Raw genomic sequence first — 25,952 nt, forward strand, 5'->3', positions numbered from 1 at the left:
CCAACCACCCAGGGTATGTCAATATCTGATTTTCTTTCTGCATTTACACATTCCGCGATGATTTAGTCATCTGCATACTCTTTATAAGTATGTGTTCTCTGGATTTGGAGGAAAGTTTCCTTAGGGTAGCTCTGACTTGCTAAAAGAAGGTGTTCCTCAGAGCTCTCCTTTTCTCCCTCTATAGCCCAGTATTTCACTTGGTGATCTCCTCAGCTCCCGTGATTTCAGTTATGATACTCAAGTCTACTTATCCAGCTCTAATTTCTCTCCTAACTTCTAGTCTCCTGCTTCTAACTGCTTATTAGACTAGATATCTCAAACTGGATGTTCCACAGACATTTTAAACTGAATGTATCCAAAACGGAACTCATCTTCTCTCCATTCCCCAAAACTCTTACCTTCCTTCCTAGACTCAATACTGAGTATTGATTCCAAGGCAGAAGAGCCATAAGGGCTACACAATTGGGGTTAAGGGACTTGCCCAGGGTCACACAGCTAGGAAGTATCTGAGACTAGATTTGAACTCAGGTTCTCCCGTCTCTAGGCCTGGAGTGCTAATCCACTGAGCCATCTAGCTGTCCCAGCTACGTTTCAAAAGAATTGGTTTCCTCTCTGTTTTATTTTATATATTTACACATATGATTCTGAGATGGGGTCTCAAGGCTTCACTAAACTGGCCAAGGGAGTCTATCACACACACACATCCCTTTAACAAAACAATCTCTTTCCCCACTCTGGGAATTTTCATGGGTTGTCCAAGGAATGTATGAGGGATGCTCTCCCTCTCCTTCTCGACTTCCTGGTTTCCATGGCTTGAAGCTCCAGCTAACATCTCATCACTTTCCATGGGAGTCTTTCCTGACCATACTCATGCTCCCTCAAAACCAGGCCTTCCTTTGGTTGATTGTATAGAACACTTGTCTGTACAGTTATTTGTATGCTGTCTTCCTCATTAGATTGTGAGCTTTGAGAATAGAGACTGCCTCTGATCTTTCTTTGTGGTGGCACTTAGCACAATGCCTGGCATATTATTAATAAATGATTAAGTTAAGCCAGTGGTTCTCAACCTTTCTAATGCCGTGACCCCGCAACACAGTTCCTCATGTTGCAGTGACCCCAAACCAAAAAATTATTTTGGTGGCTACTTCCAAACTGTCATTTTGCTACAGTTATGATCTGGAATGTAAATACCTGATATGCATTATGTATTCTCATTGCTACAAATTGAGAGGTTGAGAACCGCTGAGTTAAGCAGTCTGACTTTGGGGTCTGGGTTGGACTAGAGGCCTTGAAGGACCCTTCTCTCTTAATCTGAAGTCAGAAGGAGGACAAAACCAAAGCATGGTCAGTTGCTTGTTGGTTTCCGTTGAGCCTTAGGCCAGTATCCACAGGGATGGGAATTGCACGGGATGAGGGGATTCCTCTTCAATTCAGAGGGGGTTAAAATGGACCCAGAGCCAATTAGAAGTTGTGGGCTCTAATAATTCAGAAATGCTTGTGTTCACTGATGTGAGGGATGAGATACTTTCCAATATCCTTAAAATGACAGCAGAGTGGAGTGGTTAAAACTGGGGCTTGCTACTATTAGAAATTGAGGACCTTGTTGGAAACATGGCACTGAAGGAAAAGAGGTCTGTCAGATACATTTCATGTATCTGACTTTGTTCATCTGGTGAGGAAGTCTCCTAGTTTCATAAAATGTACGAAGGCTGGAATGGAGATTGGGATGTGGAGGGCACCTTGGAGTACCTTTAATTACATTCAACAAACAGGTGGTTGCCTGGGTTTGCCTGAGGTGGTTGCCATGGGGAAGGCTAGGATGCTGGGGGGTACAAAAGCAAAGGACTACTCTTAGGGAGTTTATATTCTATGAGAGGGCAGCATGCCTCCAGGTAAGAAATGACAAGCCAATTCAGGGCAGGAGCATGTGCTGACAGATGGCAAGAATTAAGCAAGGACATCTTGTGTCCAACCTATACCTGGCCAGAAGGGATGTTCCCTCCAGAGTATCCATGATTGGGATTCAACGAGATCACATGCACAGTGCTCTGCAAAGATTAAAGTACTATGTGCTTGCTGGCTATCACCAACATCATTACCACCACTTCCACCACCACCACCATCATCATCTGCATCATCATCATCCAGCCTTCATATGAAGATCTCCAGCTGGGAGTGAGGGTGGGGTGAGACAGTTGGACATTAAACTTTTGGATAGTTCAAAATGTCACAAAGCTTTCCAACTCAATAACTTAAAACATTTCTTAAAGCACTTACTATGTGCCAGGTACTGAGGATATAAAAGCAAAATAACAATGGAGATTGGTATGTGCCTTCCTCTTGAGGAATTTCCATTCTAACAGGGGAGCAACACCTAAAGGGGAGGTGAAAAGTAGGGGAGAGAGAACTGAGTTGGGGCAGGTAGGATAGACCAGAAAGTGAGCCTGGAAACTGGGTTCAGATTGCATCTCCAAGTCACCAGCTCCATGATCTGGTGTCTCCATTTCCTCACTGACAGTGTGAATGATGGAGACACATTCTTTACCTGAGTGGTGAGGAAAGTGCTTTGTAAAACTTCAAATGCCACACAAATGGAAGGCATTAGTAGACAGCTGGTTTCCTTTCTCTTTTGCTCCCAGTTAATCAATCATTTCTGGCTCTGAAGGGGGAGGAATCTTTCTTCCCCAAAGCCTGAGTGGGAACAACTCCCTTCTTTCCCCCCCTCCCCCTCCACTTGGTGGGTGAGAAATCTAGACAGTCTAAGGCAGGGTTACAGCTGCCCTGAGGTAAATGGGTTCATCATATGACCCTAGATCAGCTTTAGCAAATCTTTTAGAGATTGAGTGGCCAAACTGCACCTTTAACTTGCCTGTAAGTATACTCCCCTCTCCCCCAATTACCCCAGACAGGGAAGGGAGGAAGTGCTCATATTAGGGTGCTGGGTAGAAGGGCAGGGCAGGTAAAAAATGTACTCGGGCACAGTGGAGAGGGGGTACAGAGGAGTCAGTCCCCTCCAGCGCTAGGGCACACATGCCATGTCTTCACCAACATGGCCCTAGGCTGTTTTTCTTGAGACTTGAATTTACCCAAGGGCAGCAGGGCAAAATGGACATCACAGACCAGGTACCAATTCCCTGTTGGATGTACTATCTGAGAGTTCTTTAGTCAGCAACCCTTTGAGTTTCAGTTTCTTCATCTGTAGAATGGTGGCTACAGCAGGGACTTTGGGAGGGTCCAGTGGGATGGTGGGTTCTCTCATCTTTGCCACACAACTTCTTGACACATCTTAGTTGAGTGACCTCTTGTGGGTGACTCTGGAGCAAGGGCCAATGTGCCCCTGCAGGTTGAGGAGATTCCTCTCAGAGTGTGCCCAGCCCTTCACTCATCACTGGCCTGACCCCAAACTAGGCATCTGAGAAAGTAAGCACCCACAGGGCATGGCCTATTTCTGTTATTGTGACTTGAGTACTCACAGCAGGGGGTACCTCATAAATGTGCCAGTCCCTTCTAGCTCTAGGATTTGGCTCCCCACACTCCTCTGACATTAGGAAAACTTAGGAGAGCTCATGAGGGAACAGATCAATTTGATTATACACATTAGGCAACACAAACCAGGGAATAGATCTGTTCCCTGAATGCATAGAAAGGCTAATTGCACTACTGGTACCCATAAGGCTGGCCAAGGGCCAGGCATCCCGCAGAGATGGGATGGAGGCCAAGATGGATAGCCACCTCTTCCTCCACACTTGCAGCTCTGTAATCTCGGGGGGTGGGGTGTGGGGGAGGGGGGGGTCAAGGAGCTGGAAAAGGCATGGAACAATGCTCCCTAATGACCAATGGATAGGTGTCCCCAAGTAAGATTTATTAGCAGACCCCTGTCTGATGACCCCCTGATCCATGACTGAGACAGCCAGGCCTGGAGCTGGATTAAATCAGGCCTGCCGAGAGGCTTAAAGAGAAGCTACTGGCTGCCCTGCACCTCATCCCTCCTCCCTGAACCCAATGGGAAAAGCCCTGTTACCTCTCAGACTCCTGGAGCTGATCCAGCTTCTTAGAATCAGTGGTGGACTCCTTGCATACAATGCTAGTTTCCCAGCGCACATCTCCTGATTCATACAGGTAAAGTTTGCCCATATCGGTGCCCACAACAATTCGGTCTTCAGAGATCCAGGCATGGGCCAGGTAATTCTGGGGCTCTCCCCGTGGAAAATTGGTTTGTTTCAATGCTCCCTCAGCGTAACGGAAAAGTTTAAAGATTCCATTTCCAGTGACACAAATCTGAGTGCTATCTTGGGGGTTAAAGCTCACCTGTAGGAGGGAAAAATTGAAGCCAGTTTTCTCAGTTGCATCCAAAAAAAAGTATCTTCTTTTTGCAAATAGCTCATGCTTCAACCAAACAGAGCTACTCACTATTCCCTAAGATGCCCCATGTGTCCATGGGCATATAGCCCATAGGTACCACGTGCTCTTGGGCACACAGGTAACCCTCATTCTAGCTTGTAGCTTAATATCACTGAAAGGAGAATCTCAACAGAAGGAACCAGTTAGCCTGACTGCCTGGGTTATGAAGGCCCAGAGGGATGCCAATTCTGGTGTACCTTCAGATCTGACTTGTTGGCACCTGAACTTTGATGAATTAGTAAACTGGTGCCCACAAAACAGGTGTAAAATAAGGGGAGTCCCTGTGTTTAGGCAAGTCTGGGATGAAATTAGGAGTTGACTTTCAATCCTAGTCAAATTTTGAATATGGGTTTTAGAAAAGGCTAGTGACTAAACCCCTAGAAAAGGGAAAGGGGAATCGCCAGGTATTGGTTGCCAAAGTTATTACTCTAATGGGAAGTTCCACGTCTAATCTCTGTGATGAGGACTGTAGTGAGAGATGGCTTGTGGTAAGGGTGTGAAGAATTAAAGGGAATCGCAGTCAGAGGTGACAGCCAGGGCTGGCCACTCACTGATCCCATTCTGTGCTGAGCTGGTCACAGCAAGCTGCAGCCAGAGGACCTCAACAAATTTCATGTAGAAGCAGGAGTAATGAGTGGGCTGCCCAGGAAGGTGGTGGGCTCCTCCTCTTTGGAGGTCTGCAAACAGAGGCTATTTCTTCCTCTCTCTCTAGTAAGGCGCTCTTATTCACCTCCACCTATAGGTCCCAACCTGACCTAGATTAGGGGATGCCTAAGCATCTGACCATTTATTCAACATTTATTAAGCATCTATGTTGCACCAGACACTGCACTGGGTATTGGGGGGCAAAGGCAGAAATGAGACCATTTTTCTGTCCTCAAGGAGTTAATGTCATACTGAGGGAAGTACCAAATAGAAGTTTTTGTGTTCAGAGAGGAATCAAAAAGTGTCTATATGGAAGGGAGGCTGGGGAAACTTGGAAAATGAGTTGAGGGAATGGTAAGGGCAAATATACACAAGTGTCTTTATTTTTTTGGTTCAATTTATCTAGATCTGATAGGAGAAGGTTGAGGTCCCCCACTAGTATATCACTCTGACTGTGATTCCCTTTGATTCCTCACACCCTTACCACAGGCCATCTCTCACTACAGTCCTCATCACAGAGATAGACGTGGAACTTCCCATTAGAGTAGTTACATTCTATTTGCTCCTTAAACTCCAATAGTTTCTTCTTTAAAAATCTGGGTGTTATACAATTTGGTGTATATATGTTGAGTAATGATATTTCTTCATTTCCTATACTGCCTTTGATCAGGATGTAATTACCTTCCTTACCTCTTTTAATCAGATCTATTTTTGCTTTAGCTGTGTCAGAGATCATGATTGCTACTCCTGTCTTCATTTTCTCGGTTGATATTCAATAAATTCTGCTCCAGCCTCTTATCCTAAATGACAACTCTTCTATTTATTAAATACTTTACCCTGAAAGTATATTGTCAGTATGGAATATCATATTCCAAGTCTTGTTCCTTCAGTGTGGAAGCTGCCAGATCCTTTGTCATCTTGATTGGAGCTTTCTGATATCTGAATTGTTTCTTTCTGGCTTCTTGCAGTATTTTTTCTTTGGCCTGGGAGCTCTTCCACTTAGTTATAACATTTCTGGGAGTTGTCATTTGGGTATTATTTCAATGTATTTTGCCCTTTTGTTCAAGAATATCAGGGCAGTTTTCTTGGATAATTTCTTATAATATCTAGGCTTTTTTTTTTTTGGTCATGATTTTCAGGTAGTCCAACAATTCTCAAATTGTCTCTCCTGGATCTATTTTCCAGGTCAGTTTTTTTTTCAATGATAAATTTCATGTTTTCTTCTATTTTTTCATTCTCTTAACTTTGTTATTTCTTGATGTCTCATGAAAACATTAGCTTCTCCTTGCCCAATTCTAGTCTTTAAAGACTGATTTTCATCCATGATCTTTTGATTCTCCTTTTCAATTTGGTCTCTTCTACTTTTAATAGCACTCTTTTCATCACTGGACTTTTTTGTTTATTCTTCCAGCAGGTCAGTTCTGGTTTTTAATCTGCTTATTACTTCATTTGATTTCTATATCTCCCTTTCCATTTGGCCAATTTTGCTTTTTAAGCTGTTATTTTCTTTTTGCATTATTTTCATTTCTTTCCCCCACTTTTCTTCCCATTTTTCTTCTATCTGTCTTGGTTCTTGAACTCCTTTTTGAGTTCCTCCAGAGCTTCTGACCAGTTTTCATTTTTTGGGGAGAGTTTGCATGTGTTTGCTTGTTTTTCACCCTCTCCTGTTGCTTCTGTTTTTTTATTTCTTTCCATAGAAATTTTCCAGGGTCAAGAGCTTTCTTTGTTGTTGTTTACTTATTTTCCCACTCAAGGACTGGAAATCCTATAAGTTGTTGGGCATTTCTATCTTAGCTTCTGGTTTACAGGGTTTGACCTTGAGGCTATAGAGCTCTGGACTTCACCTCTAGGGCTTGGGCTTTCCAGGGGTAGGTTTGTGGTGTTTTTTGGTTAGTGTAGCACACTTCATAATGTTTTGCCCTGAGGCTATCTTCATTGCTGCAGCCACCACTGTTGTTGCTGTTACCACTGCTGTGAGACCCAAGTGATCCCAGTGTTATGGAGCTCTGAATCTTACCACCAGGGCCTGGCACCTCCAGGGGTGGGTCTGTAGCACTTTTTTGTTAGTATAGCCCATATCCTAGAATCCTGTGGTTGCCCAGGTCCTGGCTCTGCCTCTGACATGGTGAATTGGGGGGAGGGGGAGGTAGTTGGTCTGTACTTTTTCTTGTGCAGTTTTGCCACCGGTTACCCTTTAACTAGTGGAAATCCACTTTCTCTACCTACTTTTCACATTATGTTCAGTGGAAGAGCCCCCTCTCTTGTCCTGCTTTGACTTTTGTCCTTTTGAGGAGTTTCTTAAAAGATTGGTTTATAAGGATATTTAGAGCAGTTTCAGGATTTCCCTGCTATTATGCCTCCATCTTGGCTCTTCTTCCCCTACAGAGGTGTTTTTAGAGAAAAGCCAGTATGCCAGTTGCTTCTGTGAGGGTGGACCATTCCATCATATCTCACTCCCTCTCCTTCCTGGAGGCTTCAAGCCAAGCCAAGAGGAGATCTCTGACCTAGAAGACTTCAAGGTCCCTGCCTGTGGGCCAAAGAGAGCTGACTGGCTCCTCCCTGGCCTCACACATGGGCCATGTTAAGAAGACAGATGTTTGCATTACGGGGTCACCAACTACCTCACATTATTCTTGGCTTTAGAAGGCAGCAAGCTATGGTGGGAAATGTCTAGAAGTGGAGGAAATTCCACCTGAGTGTTGTTTACTCATGTGTCAGAAGTATGCACTTCATTGGGTCTTGTGAGAACCAGCTGAGATGAGGTATGCAAAACCTTTTGGAGACTTGAAAGCTTTAGAGAAGGGGGAATCATCACCATCAGGCTGGTTCCCAGGAAGCATTCTGGCAGATGCTTTGATCTGGGGCCATCTGTTCCAACCCATTCCTGCCTGGCCTTCACAAAGAGAAGGCAAGGCAGAGATGCCAAGGAAGGAAGCTTGGATTGGAAAGTGGAGCTACCAGGGCTAGACCTGGTCCCCACTATTCTCGGCCTGTGTAAGCCCCTTCTCTGGGGTCCTACTCCCTTGTCAGTCCTCCTGTAGTTCTGTGTGTCTACCATCTCATGATCTTGCACCATTTTTTCTCCCCTTGAGGCCTCAAAGTTGGACCTTTCCTATGGACTTATCCAGCCCCTAGAGAATAGGAAGCACATACATCTGGATAGCCCTCCTGGATAGCCTAGACAGCATACTCCACACAGGTATACCCACAGAGAAGAAAGGCTCAGTTTGTGTTTACTGGGCACATGAATGAAGGTGACATGGACACCACAACACAGCTAGGCTTCATGCCAACCCTTGGTTCTGTTTCCTATGTCACTCAAAGCTCACAGCTTGAGAAGCTTGGAAATCTACAATCTTAGGAAAGTGTGCCCTGGTTCTCCCCCGGTATGTGCTGGATGTGAGCCCCCATCAAAAGTCAGAGGGGCCAAGGACACATTTGGTTTCTGCCTTCGGTCTCTTCATCTCTCCTGGCCTCATCTTAATAACTGAGGGAAGAAAAATGCCCCTCCAGGCCTTTCCAACTCAGGGATGCTGTGATGCTCTGACTTCCTGACCCTAATCACTGGCCCAGAGGCCATAAGCTTCATGAGGAAAGGTCCCACCTCTTATTCATTCCCACAGCCATAGACACAGCCATGCTGTAGCAGGTGTTACCTGGTAGGCTGCATTGCCTTGGGTATCAGTTTTAATCATTGCCATCACTTTCTGCTTCTCCCACATCCAGTAGACTAAGTTGGACTCAGGAGCTCCTGTCTGGGCCACAAGATACTTGGAGTCTGGAGAGAAAGCCATGCTAACAAATTTCTGAACTGGGAAGTCAAAGCTGCTGAAGACTTTTCGCTTCCTGCATGGAAGTGAAGATAGTTCGTAAATGGTGATGGTAGCTTTGTCTTGAACAGTCTCTGAAATGGCCAAATAGCGCCGATTGGGGCTGATGGCCAAGGCTAGCATACCCTGACTCTTCTCTGAACCTGCAAATGGAAGTCAATGCAATTGGGTCATGTGGAATGTAGTGTACTTTTCTATCAATCTGCTCATGGCAGCCAATAATTATTAGTCATAATGGGCCAACCAAAGATAAATGCTTACATTCTAATGAGGAGATAATGTGTTCCTGCTTTAACTATCATTATCAGAAGTCACCGAAGGCTGAGAGTGTCTCTGTTATTGATGATCTTAAGAGGAAAATGGAGAGAGAGGGGAAAAGGACTACACTAGGCTGAGGGGAGAGAGGAAGGGGGAGAAAATCCCCTCATATAACGGGGGTGCACAAGCAGACATTTGCATAGACAAGGAAGGAGTGGGAGAACCGATGACATGAGCCTCAAATAAAACTAAATACCAACAAACTACAGACAGGATAATTGGGAGCTAATTGAAAGAGGGCAGGGGAGCTGAGACAGGCTGCTTATAGAAAGTAGGATTGTAGCTATGACATCCACAGGGTGAATTTTCCACCTGGGCAAACTGTGGAACATAAAATTGCTTGGCTAGATTGGGTGGATGGTCTTAAATGTTGTGCTAAGGATTCTGAGCTATAATTGGTAGGAAATAAAGTGTCTTCCAGGGTTTTGAGCAGGGATCTAATGAGTTGTATGAGTAGTGAAAAATTAATCTGAGTTATTAACAATCTTTTTCTCTTGAAATTGCTTTGCCCTTAATGATTATGTGGTTTCCTCCAAGTAGGAAGTAAGCCCCTAAAGGGGGAGGGGTTCTATGGAGTCTCTCTGCTTATCTCCATCTTCTGGCAAGGTGTCATGAATGGAGAAGGGGCTTCATGAAATGTGTATGGAGCTGAATTGTTTTGATTAGGAAGGATGGGTCAGGGAGAGAGTGAGAAGAAAGGCAAAAAAGGCCTATCAGGAAGCCCCCAAGTCAACCTGTTTCCAAAATTGTCTTCCTAGATCAAATCTCTCCCATTTTTCACCCAGCCACCAAAGTGATATCAAACCCAGATCAGAGAATGTCACCCTCCTGTTTGATTAAGTTATAGCCTTCCTATTACCTCAAGGAACAAAGAGAAAGCCCTCTATTTAGTTATTCATACCCATTCCAGGTGGTTCCTTTCCAGTTTCCCCTTTCCAGTCTTTTATACTAAGTCCAACTAAAATCCCTCCCTCTACAGGAAGTTTTCCCTAACCCCTCTTAATTTTAGCATCTGATTACTTTCTATTTATTCTGTAAATGGCCCGCTTTGTGTATTTGTGTGTTATCTCCCTCCTTAGATAGTGAGCTACTTAAGGACAGGGACTCTATATATATCCTCAGAGCTTAGCCCAATGCCTGGCACATAGTAAGTAGTTAACGAATGTTTAATAAACAGAACTAAATCTTACTCTTCTTCCCGTACTCCAAAAGTTTGCTTTGCTGGCCTCCTTACTATACCACACACAAGACATTTCTTGTCTAGGTTGTTCCCTATGCTAGAATGCTCTTGCCACCCCCCCCCCCCCCCTAATTTCATTGGCTTCCTTTGAGACCACAAATGCCAAACTCTAAAAGAAGTCTTTCCTAGTCCCTCCAGCTACTTAAGAGATCACCTTCAAGCTACCCTCTATAGATCTTTTATATTTCTAGTTATTTGCAAGTTATCCCTTAATACTCTAAGGGTAGGGGTGGATATTTTGTATCCCTAGCACTTGGAACAGGATTTAGCACATGGGGAGGATTAAAACGAGTTTTTCTGTTTGTTAATCCAATTTTTACAATCAATATAATGTTGATGGATAAAAAAGAAAAAAAAAACCAAACACCATGATTTAAAGGAGGGGAACCTTCAAGTATTGACTTTCTCCCTACTACCACTCACAAAACCCCTAAGAATTTGGACAATCCAAAGCCATGATTTCTGCAAGTGAGAAGCTCCCTCATGAAAAGTCTGTCTGCTCCCCTGACTTCAAGGAGAGGCATGTTCAAGTACCACCCATGAGAAACCTGACTGGCAGAGCTGGGGATTTCAGCTATAGGTAGCCTGTAGGCAGTTCCAGAGAAAGGGGTGAGTCAAGAGGGTCTTTTTATGGTTCTGTCCTTACACAAATGAAAGCTTTATGGATTTACTTTTTTTCTAAGACAGAAGATCAAGAAGGGCTAGGCAATGGGGGTTAAGTGACTTGCCCAGGGTCACACAGCTAGTCTGTGGTCAAATCTGAACCTAGGACCTCCCATCTGTAGGCCTGGCTCTCAATCCACTGAGCCCCCAAATAAAAACTTTAAATGAGAGTTCATACCAGTGTGGAGAGGAGAATGCCAGGGACTGGCATCCTCTACAAGTATGTCAACTTTGATCATCTGATAAAGGCTTGTGGATTGACTGGCATAAATTTAGTAAATTAAAGACTGTGAAAAGGCACATGAGATTTCCAAAGTGACAGAGAGAGGGAGCATGAAAAGAGGCTACAGTGGGAAAAGGGATTCAAAATTTTGCCTCAAACACTTACTAGTTATGGGTTTTGGGAAAGTTCCTTAAACTGTCTGTCCGGATTTCCTAATTGTAAAATGAGATTAACCATAGAACCTACTTCCCGCATGGAGATAATACTTATAAAAGTTCCCCAGAAATGAAGCAGTCATTCAATGTTACCTAAGGTCTGTTAGTAATGTGGGGCACCATGGTAATAGGGGAACCTTGAAGGGAGAATGTGTATCGGACGAGGGGAGGGAGAGTAGGGGTGCCCCGAGCGGTCTGCCTCAGTTTCCCTGCCTGCCCGAAGAGGTACTTACCTGGGATGAACTTCTGCCACTTCTGGTCCACGTTGTACTTCACGCAGTGGTTCCCACACGGAAAGATGATGATTTGCTCGTCGAAGAAGCAGATATTGTTGACGACGTGGGCGCGGAGCCCATAGATGTGCTGGGCTTGAGCCACCACAGAGGACATGGCGCCGCGGGGAGCAGGGGCTGCAGAGGTGAAGAGTGACCGTGACCCCTGACCTGTGACCCCGACCGTCCGCCCAGGCTGGAGCCTCCCGACCCTTCGGAGCTGGGTTCCCACTGCCCCACCCCCTGAATGTGACCTCTGACCCCAGGGTCCTCGCTTCACCTGGTCCCTGCCTCGTCTCTTTCTCTCTTTTACTCTCCTTATTTCTTCCGCTTCGCCTCTCTTAGCGATCTGGGTTTCCACGGCAACGGTAAACAGGAAAAGGCGTGTTTGCCTGCCGGAAGCGGAAGTATCTATCCGGACGTGAAGGCGGCGGGGTTCCGGCGGCGCTTGGGCTGCTTGGGCTGCTTGAAAAGAGTAGGAGTGTTGGATAGAGGGAGGCAGCGATGGCACTGTTAGCTTCAGTCTCGGACTCGGAGACGGATTCGGAGGCGCTCTCGGATGCCGAGGTCAGTGACCCCCTTAGCCCCCCCCCACCCCAGGCCCAGCCCTCAATCTCTTTCTGAATCTAGTCGTTCCCTGATCCCCCTTTTGTGTTCCTGCAGCTGCAGGAGGCCTTCGCTCGGGGCGATCTGAAGCCGGGGCTCAACGTGGAGCTCGAGGCGCCGAAACGGAGGCGCAATGACGTGGTGAGCTCGTGTGGGGAGAATGTGGAGAAAGGGAGTGGAATATTGCTTAGGCTCCATGTGCGGCTCTTGGAGCTGAGGAGCATGCGTGCGGTGCGGGGGTGGAGCCTGGAGGGCCTCAGCGAGGCTGCTGGAGCTTTGGAGCATGCGCGCAGGCCAGGGGGCGGAGCTAGGGAGCACGTGCGCGTATTTATGTGTTTGACCTGGGTTGGGGGTCGCAGCTTAGTGCACCGGAAGTTTGTTCTCCCCATTTCCCTCCGACCCCAGCGTAGCTCACTGCGAATCCTCCCCAGGCTGGGCTCGGTCAGTGTCTGGCTGAGTTCCGAAGGGACCTGTCATGGTTGGAGCGACTGGACGTGACCGTGGGGCCCGCGCCCGAGCTCCCAGGGCAGCAGACGCCCGTGCAGCCTGGATCCGTGGACCCCGAGGACGATTTCCGAAGGGAGATGACCTTGTAAGTGGTGGGAGAGGGGCAACGTGATCTTGACCCTCCCGCCGGGCTGGAGTCAAGTGGATGGGGAGGCAGCGGAGGTGCCACTCTCCGCAGCACCCCCTGTCTTTCTGCCAGCTACCGCCAGGCCCAGGCTGCCGTCCTGGCTGTGCTGCCCCGGCTCCACCAGCACCATATCCTCACCAAGAGGCCTCAGGATTACTTCGCAGAGATGGCCAAGTCCGACCAGCAGATGCAGAAGGTGGGTGTGGGGGGGTGGGGCGCAGTGCTACCCATGTTTTCTTCTCTTTGAGCTGTGTTTGCTGGAAAATAGGTTCTTGCTTCTTCTAATGGAAGAAATTCAGTCAGGTGGGATTTAGTTCCCTTTAGATCTTCTGGCAACTAAATGTCAATGCCCAGTAGAGCATTTACTGATTTTTGCAAGAAAGAAAGTTCTCAGTTTGTAGTATTGGAAACCACTTTATAAATTATCCCTTCCCAACCATATATAAAAAATAAATATCCTCTTAGGGCACCTCTCCTGTCCCACAAAGTGGTTATTCATCCTCTCTTTGAATTAGGAGTAGAGGGAACCACCTTCTCTTTAATTCCTTCGTTTCATTATCAAACACTGGAATTGACAGGACATTTTTCAACTTTATAATATCTCCTTTTGGGCAGATAAGTGGATAGAATGCCAAGCCTAAAGTCAGGAAGACGAGTGGCCTCAGACACTTCCTAGCTGTGTGATCCCAGGCATGCCACTTTAAACCTGTACACAGAGAGGGAAGTTACATAGAATGTGACTAAGCAGATTTCTGGGATGTGCAGACCTTTAGGGATGACTTGGGATCTGTCCATTCAATGACTTTCTGAGTACTGTTGGCTAAGGTCACCTAGCCTGCATCTCACCATGTCTTTGTATGTTTCTCTTGTCTATTTAGGAAATATCCAAAAGGGAATGTGAGCTTCCTTGGGCACAGCCCTGCTGCTGTTTTTTTTGTATCCACTGCTTGTTAATAATCCCAAGTTCAGCTCTCTGTCCTCACAATGAGTGTGTAGGCTCCACTTTTCCATCATTTATCCCTGTGGTGCCTCTCTTCTTTATGGTCTTCTAGAGACTGCCAGTTCATTTGGTCACCTGAGATGTTTCTCTGGACTAGGTGATCAATCACAGAAGGTGACATGGCCTAGTAGGTAGGGCTTAAGCTAGAGTAGAGAGGGCCTGATTTGAAGTCTGACTTTACTTACTGTTCGAGAGACTCCCTTGGATGCATTCACCTGGCATTTCTATGGGCCTCCACTTCCTCAGCTATTTGAGAGAGGATTGGACAGGCTGATCTATCAGGGTTGCTTCCTTGTCTTAGATCAATGACTTTATGACTTGAACCCTTTGAAGGTGCTGAGTTTTTCTTTGTTGTTGTTATATCTGATTCTTGGTGGCCTCATTTAGGGTTTTTGTGGCAACAATCTTAGAGTGTTTGCCATTTCCTTTTCTAGCTCATTTGATAGATGAAGAAAATGGAGGCACACAGCTAAAAAGTGTTTGGGGATGAATTTGAATTTAGATCTTCCTGACTCTAGGCTTAGCACTGCTGTATTATCTTGCTCCCCCAAATTTTTTTGATACTTCATTATTCACCATGGGTGCTAGCCTCTTTTATATTTTCTGATCCAGAAGTTGTTCCCTTTGACTGAGGAAAGAAGTAAATAGGAAATACATGTCTTAACCAGGTGGAAGGTGAGAGTGGGTGATGTGTCTGGCTCTCCTCAAGGTGCCAGTGAGTTCCTCACAGCCAGGACAGCATCAGGGCCAGGACATCCCCTTCCCTTTTGAAGGATGAAAGTTAAGAAATCAGTTTTTGCACTGCTGTTGACCAACACTTGGGGAAGGAGTTGGGGCAGGTGTATGCTAGTGTATGGCTTCTCCCTTCTCTTACCAGTGGATTTTTTTTGGGGGGAGGGGGGTGGAAGCCCTGTTGGTTCTGTGCACAGGATCCCCAGTTGTGTCCATCTAAGTTTTCATGACTCCTGCTTGCTGGATACTCCCTGACACCCTCCTTGGCCCCCATATCCAAGAATTCACTCCTGCCCCTCTACAACATTCTCTAATCCACCATCTCCTACTGTAATGGCCTTCTGGCTTGTCTTCCTGCTTCCAGCTTCTTCGTTGGTCCTCTACACAGCTGCCCAAGTGCTGTTCCTCAAGCATGGGTCTGATGTCAATCTTCCTCTGCTCAAGGCCCTTCAGTGGCTCCCTGGCCTCTAGGGCAATACAGATGACCCTCTGTGGCACTTAAAGAGACCTCTAGCCTCTCTTTCCAGACTGATTACATTTTTCTTATTTTTAAGTTATCAATAGGCTTACTTGGCTGGTTCTTAGACAAACTACTGGCATATAAATGCTTGTCTCCTTCCTTCCTATTCCTTGGATTCCATTCTCCATCTTTAGCCTCTCTGCCTTTGTACAGGTTGTCCTCCATACCTGGAATGCCATCTCTTGGGATCACTCGCTCCCTTTAAAACTTTAACTCAGCTAATATCCAGGAACAACCTTTCTTGATTCTTTGTTTTTAGCGCTTCTCTCTGAAATCCCTTTGTGTTGATTGCATAGAATATGTATTCTGGAGGTCAGGGACTCACTTCTCTGTTTGTAAGCTTTTCCCTGAGCTCCAGGCCTGGCCCACACAGAGAGTAGGCATGGTGCTTAATGAAAGATTCTTTAACTGAAATGGAATAAATTGCTTTATCACTACTGTGAAAATTCACCTGAAGTAGTGCTTCAGGTCTTGCCTCTGACAACTACTGGCAGTGGAGTCTTGGGGGTCACTATTCATCCAGCTTAGGGAAGATGTCACTTGACTTTCAGGGTCAGAGTTTAGAGTTTACATATATTCAGCAGTTCTAGGTCTGGACTTCAAGTAGTCCCTGCTGTAGACATCATGAGTCCAGCCACCATTAGAATTTCTCATCCATTTCCTTTGAGCAACCTTCTCCCTACTTCCATCAGCCTGTTCCTTTGGGTTCTGGTCTGTCTCCCCAGGGCCATGTGCTAGGCCAGAGTCCCATTCCACTCAGGCTTCAGAGATGCCTCCTCATGTGACAGTTCTTCAGAGGGCCAAGGTTGGGTTTGTCCCACCCTTGCTAGATGGCCCTGAGGCCCTTCATCTTTAGATCTGTGACCCTAAGAGTAGCTCTCCCCAGACAGATTGAATTTGATATGCTCACCATCTCCTTTGCATCAGAGACAGATAGGGGCAGCTAGGTGGTGTAGTGGATAGACTGCTGAACTTGGAGTTCAAGTTCAAGTTTGGCCTCAGACACTTTCTAGCCCTGTGATCCTGGGCAAGTCACTCTGCTGCTGTCTCTTATTTCCTCCTCTAAAATGGAGATGATAAACTCCCAAGATTGTTATGAAGATAAAAAGAGAATATTTGCAAAGTTTTCCCCCACTGATAGTAGTAGCAGTGGGGCAGAGATTTTACGTCCAACATTCTTCCCAGTTTCCCTTTGATGGGGACTTATTTCTATATCCCATTCTACACACTGGGAATGAGGTCATTCCTTCTCATCAGCTCTGGGTGTCTGAGAGTGTTGCAAGATGAATGCTCTCCCTCTTGCCTCTGTCTCCTGACTCTTTCTCATTCTGGGTCCCATGTGTCACTCCTTCTAAAGTTGACATATTCTGTATCTGTCTTGCTGGCACACAGATATCGGCATGTTGTCTTCTCTCCTTGGACTGGGAGCTCCTTGAAGGCAGTGGCTATGATTTCTGCCTTTGTATTTTCAGTGACTGCTACAGAGCAGCCACTTCCCAAATTCTTGTTGATGTTAATGAGTAGATTTCTGCCTTCTAGGACTTAATGCTGAGCACTAGGGGACCCAGATGCCAGTCATGGCATCATTGGCCTCAGGACTTCTGTTGTCTTCCCTCTAGATTCGACAAAAGCTGCAAACAAAACAGGCTGCCATGGCGAAGTCTGAAAAGGCCAAGCAACTTAGAGCACTCAGGAAATATGGCAAGAAGGTGAGAGGAAGAAAGTGGAGCTTTTTAGGGCTCAGCTTTGATGCTTAACTTCGGAGTCAGACATCAGGGGAGGTGGCATCCAGTCTGTTAGTAGGAGCAAGACATGGGCCCCGCTCCCACTCCTGATGCTGTTTCTTTATATTACTAGAGAAGGGGTTTTTCTCTGGATCTGTGGATGTATATTTAGCAGCCAGAGAAGAATGCCATAGGACAGCATTGGTGTTGCTGCTCAGGGATCATTTATCCTGGTCTGGGTTTCTGAAGATTTGCATCCTTGATCGGGTGAAAAGAAATTTAGGGCTTCATCTTGAGGCTCCACCTTGATGTTTCTATGGTTTTGGGGTACCTTAGCCCTGGGCTTGTTGGTTCCTTGTTTCTACTTCTGTTTTCTGGGGCATTGTGCATGTGTGTTGTGTTCACCAGCATGTTCGGAGTTTCTGGATTGGCCCAGGGTATGTCTTTTACAGGTGCAGACAGAGGTTCTTCAGAAGAGACAGCAGGAGAAATCAAAGATGATGACGGCTATCAAGAAATACCAGAAAGGTTGGGGGCTAACTTGGGTAGGAAATGGGGGGGGGGGGAGAAGCAGATTCTCCTGGGACACAGCCCTGCTCACCAGCTCACTCTGCACATCCAGGCTTCTCAGACAGACTAGACTTCCTTGAGGGAGATGACAAGGCACTCTCACGGGGCCAGAAGGAAGGAGCCAAGGCCAAGCAGATGAAGAAAGGGTGAGGCTGGGTTTTTTCCTGCTTTTGTCTGGGTAGGATAAGACCAAGACACCTATTTAAGAATCTGGGGGGAGGAATTAAATGCTACTGTGTGCCAGGCATCATGTTAAGTGTTTGATCCTCATAACGTTATGGTAAGTCCTGGTTAGTTTTTTTTTTTAACTTTTACCTTCCATCTTAAAATCAATACCTTTCCAATGCAGAACAGTAAGAACTAGGCAGTGGGAGATAAGTGACATGCCTGGGTTCACATAGGAAGTATCTGAGGCCAGATTTCAGGACCTGCCACCTCTAGGTCTGGTTCTCAACTCACAGAGGCTAAGGGATTTGCCTTAGGGTCACACAGCTAAATCAAATTTGAGGTCTCTCCATTGTATTACACAGAAACCACCCAGGGGCAGAAGCCTTTGGTAGGCTGGTCCACTTGTTTTGCATTTATTTGATATCATCAGTCCCTTCTTGTCCTCAAGAAAACCCAAATTCTACTGGGAAAAACATGTGATCAGTGATGTATATAGAGGCTAGATTTGAGGGGGATGAGAGGTAAACTCAGAGAAAGGGCCCTGGAAGAGAAGTGTGGTGTGGTATGTGGTGGGTGGCCAAGAAGGTGGTGGGGCTTTGAGGTAGGCTGTGGCAAAGGAAGGAGGCCATTGTCACTGAACATGTTGCTCATGGAGGAAGAGAGGGAGGTGCCAAGTTAGGAAGGTCTGTCAAAGCCAAACAAGATTTTCTTTTTGATCCTGGAGGTCACAGGGAGTCACTGAATTTAACTGAGGAGAGGACTCCCAGAGTCAGCCCCAAGCTTTAGAAAGATGACCATAGTAGACAAGTTGTGGGGAATACATCTAAGAAGACCTTTAGATCTTGGAGGGGAGAGACCTTAAATATTTCATTTTAGGCCCAGCGCCAAGCGACGGTACAAAAACCAGAAGTTTGGTTTTGGTGGGAGGAAGAAAGGGTCCAAGAGGAACACTAAGGAGAGCTATGATGATGTGTCCAGCTTCCGGGCCCGGACTGCCCATGGCAAGGGCCCCCACAAGATGGGCAAGAAGCTGTCCAATGTGAGTCAACCAGGAGTCTGGGCCTAAGGGTTGTTGGGAGGGAAAGAGCAACAGGACACATTCAAGACTGAATTTTTGTCTTTATTTTAGAAGAGACCTGGAAAACGGGCAAGAGACAAAATGAAGAATAGAACACGCTAAGTGCCACCTTTTATGCAGAGGATTGGGAAGAAAAGACAGGCCGCAGGCTTATGCCACAGCCATCCCTTGGCTGCCTTTGTTTTCTGAGCTGGTGGGGCTGGGCAGATGGGGGCTACCCCTCCAGCACTGGCTGGTTGGGGGGGAACTGGGGGTGGGGTGGGGACCATAGGATGGGTTGGGGCAGTTTCAGAGGATTGGGGTGTGTCAAGGACCAAGGAGCCAAATGTCCCTGACCCAGCTAGTCTGAGCTCTCCCTGGCCTTCATGCGCCAGAATTCTGCCATATACTTCGTGATGTCCATGTAGTGACGGAAAAAATTGACCCTTCTGTCCCAGCGCTCACTGGGGACCTGGAGAGGGAAGGACATGGCTGTGAGCAAGTGGGTAGGCAGCTGTCCACGCTTGTACCCTGCCCCAAGTCTCCCTGTCCCTGCCTCTAGGCATCTTAGCCAGCCCCTTTCCACGGGTCATGTAAATAAATGACTTGTCAGGAACATTAAGGCTCCTATGTGTGCTGTGTACAGCCCTGAGCTGGCCCAAGGAGTGGCTTCCTTTCCTATTGCTTCCTCTGAACAGAATGGCTTCATCTATTTCCCCCTTGCTGCTCTGGAATGGCAACCTCAGCCCACTGTGCCCTATTTGCCATACCCACCACTTGTGATGTGACGGGTCAGCACTGGACCTGGATTCAGTCCTGAACTCACTGGGTTACTTTATATTTCAATTCCTCATCTCTGAGTTAAGGACGGAAAGCATGGGGGAAGTGGGGAAAAAATGGACATGGGAAGTGGCTAATTGTTCAACCACAGCATCAGGGCTAAAGGGAAGGGAGGGAGGGGACAAAGGATGGAAATCCAGGGGGCTGGCAGTGGACAGAGGGCATGATCCTACATTGGAATCCTGATTTGCTTTCCTTGAACATAACATTTCATCCTACTCCCCAGTTTTATTATAAAAAGGGAGGCAGAGGTTGGAGAAGGCCTTTGAAGTCTCAGCTTTGAAGCTTGCTGTGTGGGGGCTTAGGGATGTCTGCTGGTGGAGGCTGAGGGAGGCTGCTCCTGGGGGGCTACCTTTTCCTGTTCCTTATGTTGTCTTTAGTTACTTTGTCTCTGGCTGTAGGGGATAGGTCAGAAAATCTATTCATTGGTATTCCTAATAAGTGAGAGTTTACCATTTGGCACCGGGATGGATGGCTCCAGGATGTGGGGTTAGGACACTCACCAAGGGATCCGAGTCCCAGCCAATTTCCTGGCTCTCTGTCTGAGGTTCTGAGTATTTCTTCTTGGGTCCTTGGGCAGCATAGTGAATGATATTGAGGAATTTGGCTGTGAGGTAAGAGACAGATTAGGGAGGATTTGGGATGTGATGGTCAAAAGGCCAGCTTGTACCATATAAGCCGTCCTCTAAGTAGCCACTAGATTGGCATTTCTAAACAAATCTGACTATCATGCTACCAAGATGAATATACAGAATGCTCAACCTGGCCTTGAAAGCCTCCCAGTTTCATGTCAGTGTTAAGCTTGTGGTCCCTGCATGAACCATGTATTGCCACACTTCTCTATCATCATGTAATTAGGAAGGGGGTTGTATGGGGTGAAAGGGTGTCAACAAACTCAACTGAGTCATAGAAATGAGCTTGAGGGAGGGAACTGTTCCCTCTAGATGTGCTATGTGAGAATGCCATGGGACCACACAGATGTCCTCCTAATTCTCACTTAGCAGCCACGCACTCTTTTCAACCAGGATCAATAGGAAGTCAGCATCAAGGAAGTGAGACAAAGCTGGGGATGGTGGAGAGTCAGGTGAAGGCAAATACTCTGCCTGTGGGCTGTGAGCAGAGAGCTTGTACAGCAGGCAGGTGGTTTCAGGTCCACCTGGTGGGCACCTTCTACATCATTCCGTTTCCGGTTAACAAGACTTTTCCCCTTAGGATTGTGGAAATCAGGGCAGATATAGATTGTTGTTGCTACTGTAGCACCTCTTATCACCTGGGACACCTTCCAGTGCTGCATCAAATGTATGACCATATTGATGTAAGGACTTCTTTCTTGAGGTCTGGATTGCCACCCAATTGTATTCTGGTCTTTTCCCTCCATAGATGTGCCACAGTAGGCAAATGGGCCACCCACTGATCTTCCTCTCACCATGTGGCCAGTCCAATGGCTGGTGGTGGTAGGTTTTCTCATCCTGTGTTACTTTGATGACTTTTAAACCCTTACCTTATTAGAAACTATACTAAATATTGGTTCCAAGGCAGAAGACTGATAAGGGCTAGGCAATGGGGGTTAAGTGACTTGCCCAGGGCCACACAGCTGGGAAGTGTCTGAGGCCAGATTTGAACCTAGGACCTCCTGCCTCTAGGCCTGAACCCAGAGGACATTCTTAATACCACTTCTGCACAATTTGTTGATCCCTTATGTAGCCTGACCTCACTTTCCCCATGATTCTACTTGCCAAGATGATACAAGAATGTTTGGTGTTAAAAAATTAGCTTTCATTTTCCAGAGAAGTCTATGGACAGTAAAAGCACTGGACAGTTTCTCAGGCTGCTTAGCCCATACATCCCTACCTCCAGATCCAGTTCATTGTCCTTTTACAGATCTGGCCCACATAAGTATGCTTATAAATGATCTCCATTATTTATCCATGCAACATTGAGCCCAACTTGAATGCCATAAAGCTCTGCTCTACTTTCTTAGCCTTTGGGGATCCAGGGTACCCCCTGGCTGTGATGAAAAGTCAGGGGGAGATGGATTTTGGTGAGCGTAAACTCTTCCCCCCACCTGCAAAATCAAGCTTCTGGATGATCTGGCTGTAGTCTAGACCTGAGCCACATTAAAATCTGAGCCCTCTGAACCCCATTCTGAACAGTACCACTTGTATGCTTGTTATCTTACTTCTCCTGCCCCACAGCAAAGGAGCCAGAATGGGGCAGAGCCAAGCTTATGGGGTCTCAACAGGGTAAAATGTTTTCACTTAGTTCACCAGTCTGAGCAGAGAGAATCCTTACCATCTGCAGGTTCCTCTATGTTGTCATGCCAAGACATAGGTTTTCTGGTGATGGTGTAACCTGGAGAAAGAATACAAGAAAGCCATTATCCCAGTACTAACCCCCTTCCCTCCCTCCACCCCCATGCCCCCAGCCTGGTATAAACTGGAGATAAACCAATATGAGGGGCATTAACAATTCTCCATGACCCACACTCATCCCAAGCTTGATGTGAACTGGAGAGGCATTAACTCTACACCCGGCTTCTGTCCCAAGCCTAGTGCAAAATGAAGAGAGGTATTGTCTCAGCACTAATTCTCCCTCTACCCAACTTCTGCCCCAAGCCTGGTTGAATTGGAGACAATACCTGGGACTTGCTGTCAGTTCTAATCCTACCCAAGTCTGGGGGTGATTCAGATACCATGAAAGAAGGCCTTTTCTTCAGCATCTCCCTCCCTCCCATCCCTGGAGTAGTGATGGTATGGGATGTAGATAAATAGTAATGGAGAACTATTAGTCTAACATTAACTCTACCTTCTTTTCCCCGCCCAAAGTATAATAATGGTGTGAATTGCAGAGAAACCAGGAGGTGGAAGGATGACTGCTTGGGGATGTAAATGGGGGTTCCTTTGTGGGCAGGGGTTGGACTATGGCCACTAATGTCCCTTCCACACACCCCCTTCCCATTCCATGATTCATTAGAACATTACTAAGAGACCATGACCACAGCACTAACTCCCCCTGCCAAAGTCAGAATGCCAGAGAACCATGACCCGTTTTCACTAGTTCCCTCTTTTGCCTCACTATCAAGAGGGTGGTGATAGCGGACATCTAGATCCCACTTTATGCATCATTCTGTTAGCACTTCACAACCAACCCCTTGTAGTCAGCATGGGTAGTCTTCTGATTTTATTTTATTTTGATTTTTAAACCCTTTCTTAGTATCAGTTCTAAGAGGGGCTGCAAGAGCTAAGCAATAGGGGTTAAGTGCACCCGGGACCACAAGCTAGGAAGTATCCAAGCCCACATTTGAACCTGGGTCCTGACTCCAGGCCTGTTGCTCTATTCACTGTACTAACCTAACTCCTCCACATCTTAGTTTTTCAGTGTAATAAACCAAGCTCCAGAGTGCTTCCTCTTGGCCTTCCTTGGCCTTCAACTATCATCTTCCCACCTCGATATCCTCCATCCAAGATTTCCACTCCGTGCTGGGTCCAAGATCTGGAGTCCTTCCCTCCCCTGCCCCAAACTGCTGCCCCCCCCCCTCTATTCATGATGCCCAATTTTGTCCCCAACTTCCTAACTGTCCATAGCATTCCCTGGGTTTTGTCTTTCTTGGCATCCCTAGAGCTTGGTAAATGGACTGGCACCTAGGTGTTTAATAAATGTTTGTCGATTGTCTTTTCGAACCATGTCCACTTTTCACTGTAATGATCTAGAATGGAAAAGGAAGTAAAAAAATTACCTGCAAGATCTGGTTTCTTGGTTAAACTAGAACACATTATTAAAGGGATGGCTGAGTAATATCTAGAAAGGGAAGCAGTGACCACAGAAAGCCAATATGGGTTCATCAAGAGCAGATCATGCCAGATGAACCTTATTTCCAAACTCTGAGATTCTTTGTTTAACCATTGGGCTAAGAGAGGCAGCATGGTGCTGGGTATGGAGCCCAGGCTTCATAGTCAAGGAACCATGAGTTCAAGTCCCACTTCTGATGTGTGACCCTAGGCTCCTTGATCTCAACCTGAAGGAGGAAGCTTTCCAAGTCTAAGGCGAAGAGCACTTCCAGATCTGCCTTGGTAGGAGGATTTAGGTTTGGATGAATTGCAAACCCCCCCCCCCCACCCCCCCATCTCAACACTGTAGAATGTCTCCACCTAGTTGACCAGTTTGAGCATAGAGAGAATCCTTACCATTCCCAGATTCTTCTATATTATTATGCCAGGACATAGGCTTATCCTAGTATTCCAGATACTAGGGCAATGATGGTGAACCTTTTAGAGAAGGAATGCCAGGCCCTGCCCTCCCAGCCCCCCAGAGACAGGGTGCAGAGGTGGGTAAAGTGAGAGATGACCTCAGCCAGTGTATGGAAGAGGAGGGGAGTGGCCTGGGCACCCCACTCCCCTCCAGCTCTGCCACTTGTGAGCTACCCACCTTATCCTCTATGCTCCCCCATTGGGCTGCTGGGCAGAGGGGTGGGGATATGAAAAAAATGTCATGCACAGTGGAGAGGGGGAAGGGAGCAGCCTTTCTAGGAATGAATTGGGGGAGGGAAGTGGTGTGTGTGCCCACAGAGTGCTCTGCATGCCAGCTTTGGCATCTGTGCCATAGATTTGGCATCACTGTACTAGGGAGAGAAAAATGAAATGAGGGGGGCAGTTTAGCAAAGAAAAGCAAATATATAATACACAAGGAGTAAAAGGTCAAATAACTTGGGCTGAGAAGTTCAAGGAAAGTCAGAGGGACCACTACTCACTGGGGACAGTGGAAAGGGGAAGAAGCTATGTAGGCTCTGTTAGACAGGTGATCAGTGGCCAGAGTCCCTCACTTAAGATTAGAAAGGACCAAGTTCAAATTCTGCCTCAGACCCTTCTTAACAGTAGGGAGGCAGCTAAACTTTTGTCTTGTTTCCTCATTTAACAGATTGGGAAACTAAAGCAGGGGACAAATGAGCCACTAGGGTCCCTCAGCCAATACATGGATGAAGCAAAATTTGAATTCGGTTCTTTGGGTCTCCAGGTCCAGCACTTTAGTTGCTGTGCCACCTAGGACGCTTCTCCTTTATCCCTTCTCCCCGAAGCTGCCCCCCTCTTGGCTTCTCCTGTCCTCCCCCTACAGATACCTCTCATTAAAAAAGTAGGCTGGGGGAATTTCCAGGCAGATTCCCACTAAGCCCTTGGGGACTAAGGGTGAGCGTGGGAGCACTCTTAGTAGAGTTCACGTGCTCTTCCTAGACTCTCGGGGCTCCCATAATCCTCTCGCAGGCAACCCTGGACCCGGGGGGCCTGTCTTCCCCGCCCCCACCCCCACGGGCGGAAGACGCACCCTTGCGATTGGGGTTCACGTGGTAGTGAGTGTACAGCTTCTGGGTTCGCAGCTCCTTGCGGATCACCTCACACATGATCTGGGTCTGGTGCACTTCGTCAACAGGCTCCTTCTCTCGCCCTTTAGCCGCCATGTCCGGGATCCTTTGTTCTGGCTGCTCTCTGAATTAAGGCCGCTCACCTAGACGCGGTCTCTAGGCAACCCCGGTCCACCTTCACTCCCCCAAGTCTCCCGCAGTGGTAGAGGCCGCTCCGACCCCGGCACTGCATTTGGAACAGCCCAGGGCTCGCTCCGGGCCTGGGACCCTCCCGAGGGGTGGTGCAGCGCCCCCTCCCCAATTGGCGTTACAGCAGCAGAGCCCTCCCTCAAGGGATCTGTGAACTCTCCCAGTACGTAGTGTCCCTCCGCCACAGATGGATGCCTCCATTGCCCAGCACCCTGTGACGCGGCCACGGCTCTGCCCCCTCTCGTCTGCTCCCCTTGTCCTGGCTTTGGCCTTGGCCGAGGGCTCCCCAAGGCTGGGAATGGTCACCGCAGGCACTGGAAACACTGCCCTGGGTTCCTCGTTTTGTTCAGCGTCCGCCACCCCCGAAGCCGGATCCCGATCTGGGGGCTGAAGCACTCGTATTCACTTGCAAGGAGTTTGTATTTAGGTGTTTCACGCCCCTGGTAGAATATCAGCTTTTTATTTTCTAAATCCTTTCCTTTCCTCTCAGAATCAATACTGTGTATTGACTCCAAGGCAGAAAAGCAGGAAGGGATAAGTGACTTGCCCAGGATCCCACAGCTCGGAAAAGGCTGAGGCTGCTTCGGAACCCAGGACCTCCTGGCTCTAGACCTGTAGAATATAAGTATTTGAGGGCAAGATCTGTGCTTCTATCCTCATCATCTGGTATGGGGCCAGCACAGAGTAGGTGTTGATTTGAATTGAAAAAATTTATGAAGGCAGAACCAACACAGAGTAGCAGGAAGTGGCAG

General features: G+C 47.1%; 3 protein-coding genes across 3 annotated transcripts in view; 1 reads left to right on the forward strand and 2 right to left on the reverse strand.

Moving 5' to 3' along the window:
• The window catches only part of CFAP57 (cilia and flagella associated protein 57), a 62,276-nt gene extending 50,056 nt beyond the window's left edge, over positions 1-12,220 (reverse strand). Inside the window, exons 1-4 of the mRNA XM_007480300.3 lie at positions 12,088-12,220; positions 11,769-11,945; positions 8,703-9,019; positions 4,022-4,308 (exon numbers count right to left, since the gene is read on the reverse strand). Coding sequence (XP_007480362.2) covers positions 4,022-4,308; positions 8,703-9,019; positions 11,769-11,925 — 761 coding nt within the window. The 5' untranslated portion in view covers positions 11,926-11,945; positions 12,088-12,220. The remainder of the gene's footprint in view (positions 1-4,021; positions 4,309-8,702; positions 9,020-11,768; positions 11,946-12,087) is intronic.
• Positions 12,221-12,234: 14 nt separating this feature from the next.
• On the forward strand, positions 12,235-19,434 carry EBNA1BP2 (EBNA1 binding protein 2). The gene is made up of 9 exons (XM_056815317.1): positions 12,235-12,374; positions 12,471-12,554; positions 12,845-13,005; positions 13,120-13,243; positions 16,919-17,008; positions 17,476-17,551; positions 17,646-17,739; positions 18,638-18,800; positions 18,891-19,434. The coding sequence occupies exons 1-9, from the start codon at positions 12,312-12,314 to the stop codon at positions 18,939-18,941; spliced, it is 906 nt and encodes a 301-aa protein (XP_056671295.1). The 5' UTR covers positions 12,235-12,311; the 3' UTR covers positions 18,942-19,434.
• On the reverse strand, positions 18,861-25,420 carry CFAP144 (cilia and flagella associated protein 144). The gene is made up of 4 exons (XM_056815318.1): positions 24,975-25,420; positions 21,951-22,010; positions 20,162-20,265; positions 18,861-19,290 (listed from the first exon to the last, which is right to left on the reverse strand). The coding sequence occupies exons 1-4, from the start codon at positions 25,105-25,107 to the stop codon at positions 19,180-19,182; spliced, it is 408 nt and encodes a 135-aa protein (XP_056671296.1). The 5' UTR covers positions 25,108-25,420; the 3' UTR covers positions 18,861-19,179.
• Between the last annotated feature and the right edge of the window lie 532 nt (positions 25,421-25,952).

Source organism: Monodelphis domestica, chromosome 2, assembly GCF_027887165.1.
Source record: "Monodelphis domestica isolate mMonDom1 chromosome 2, mMonDom1.pri, whole genome shotgun sequence".
Taxonomy (NCBI): Eukaryota; Metazoa; Chordata; class Mammalia; order Didelphimorphia; family Didelphidae; genus Monodelphis; species Monodelphis domestica.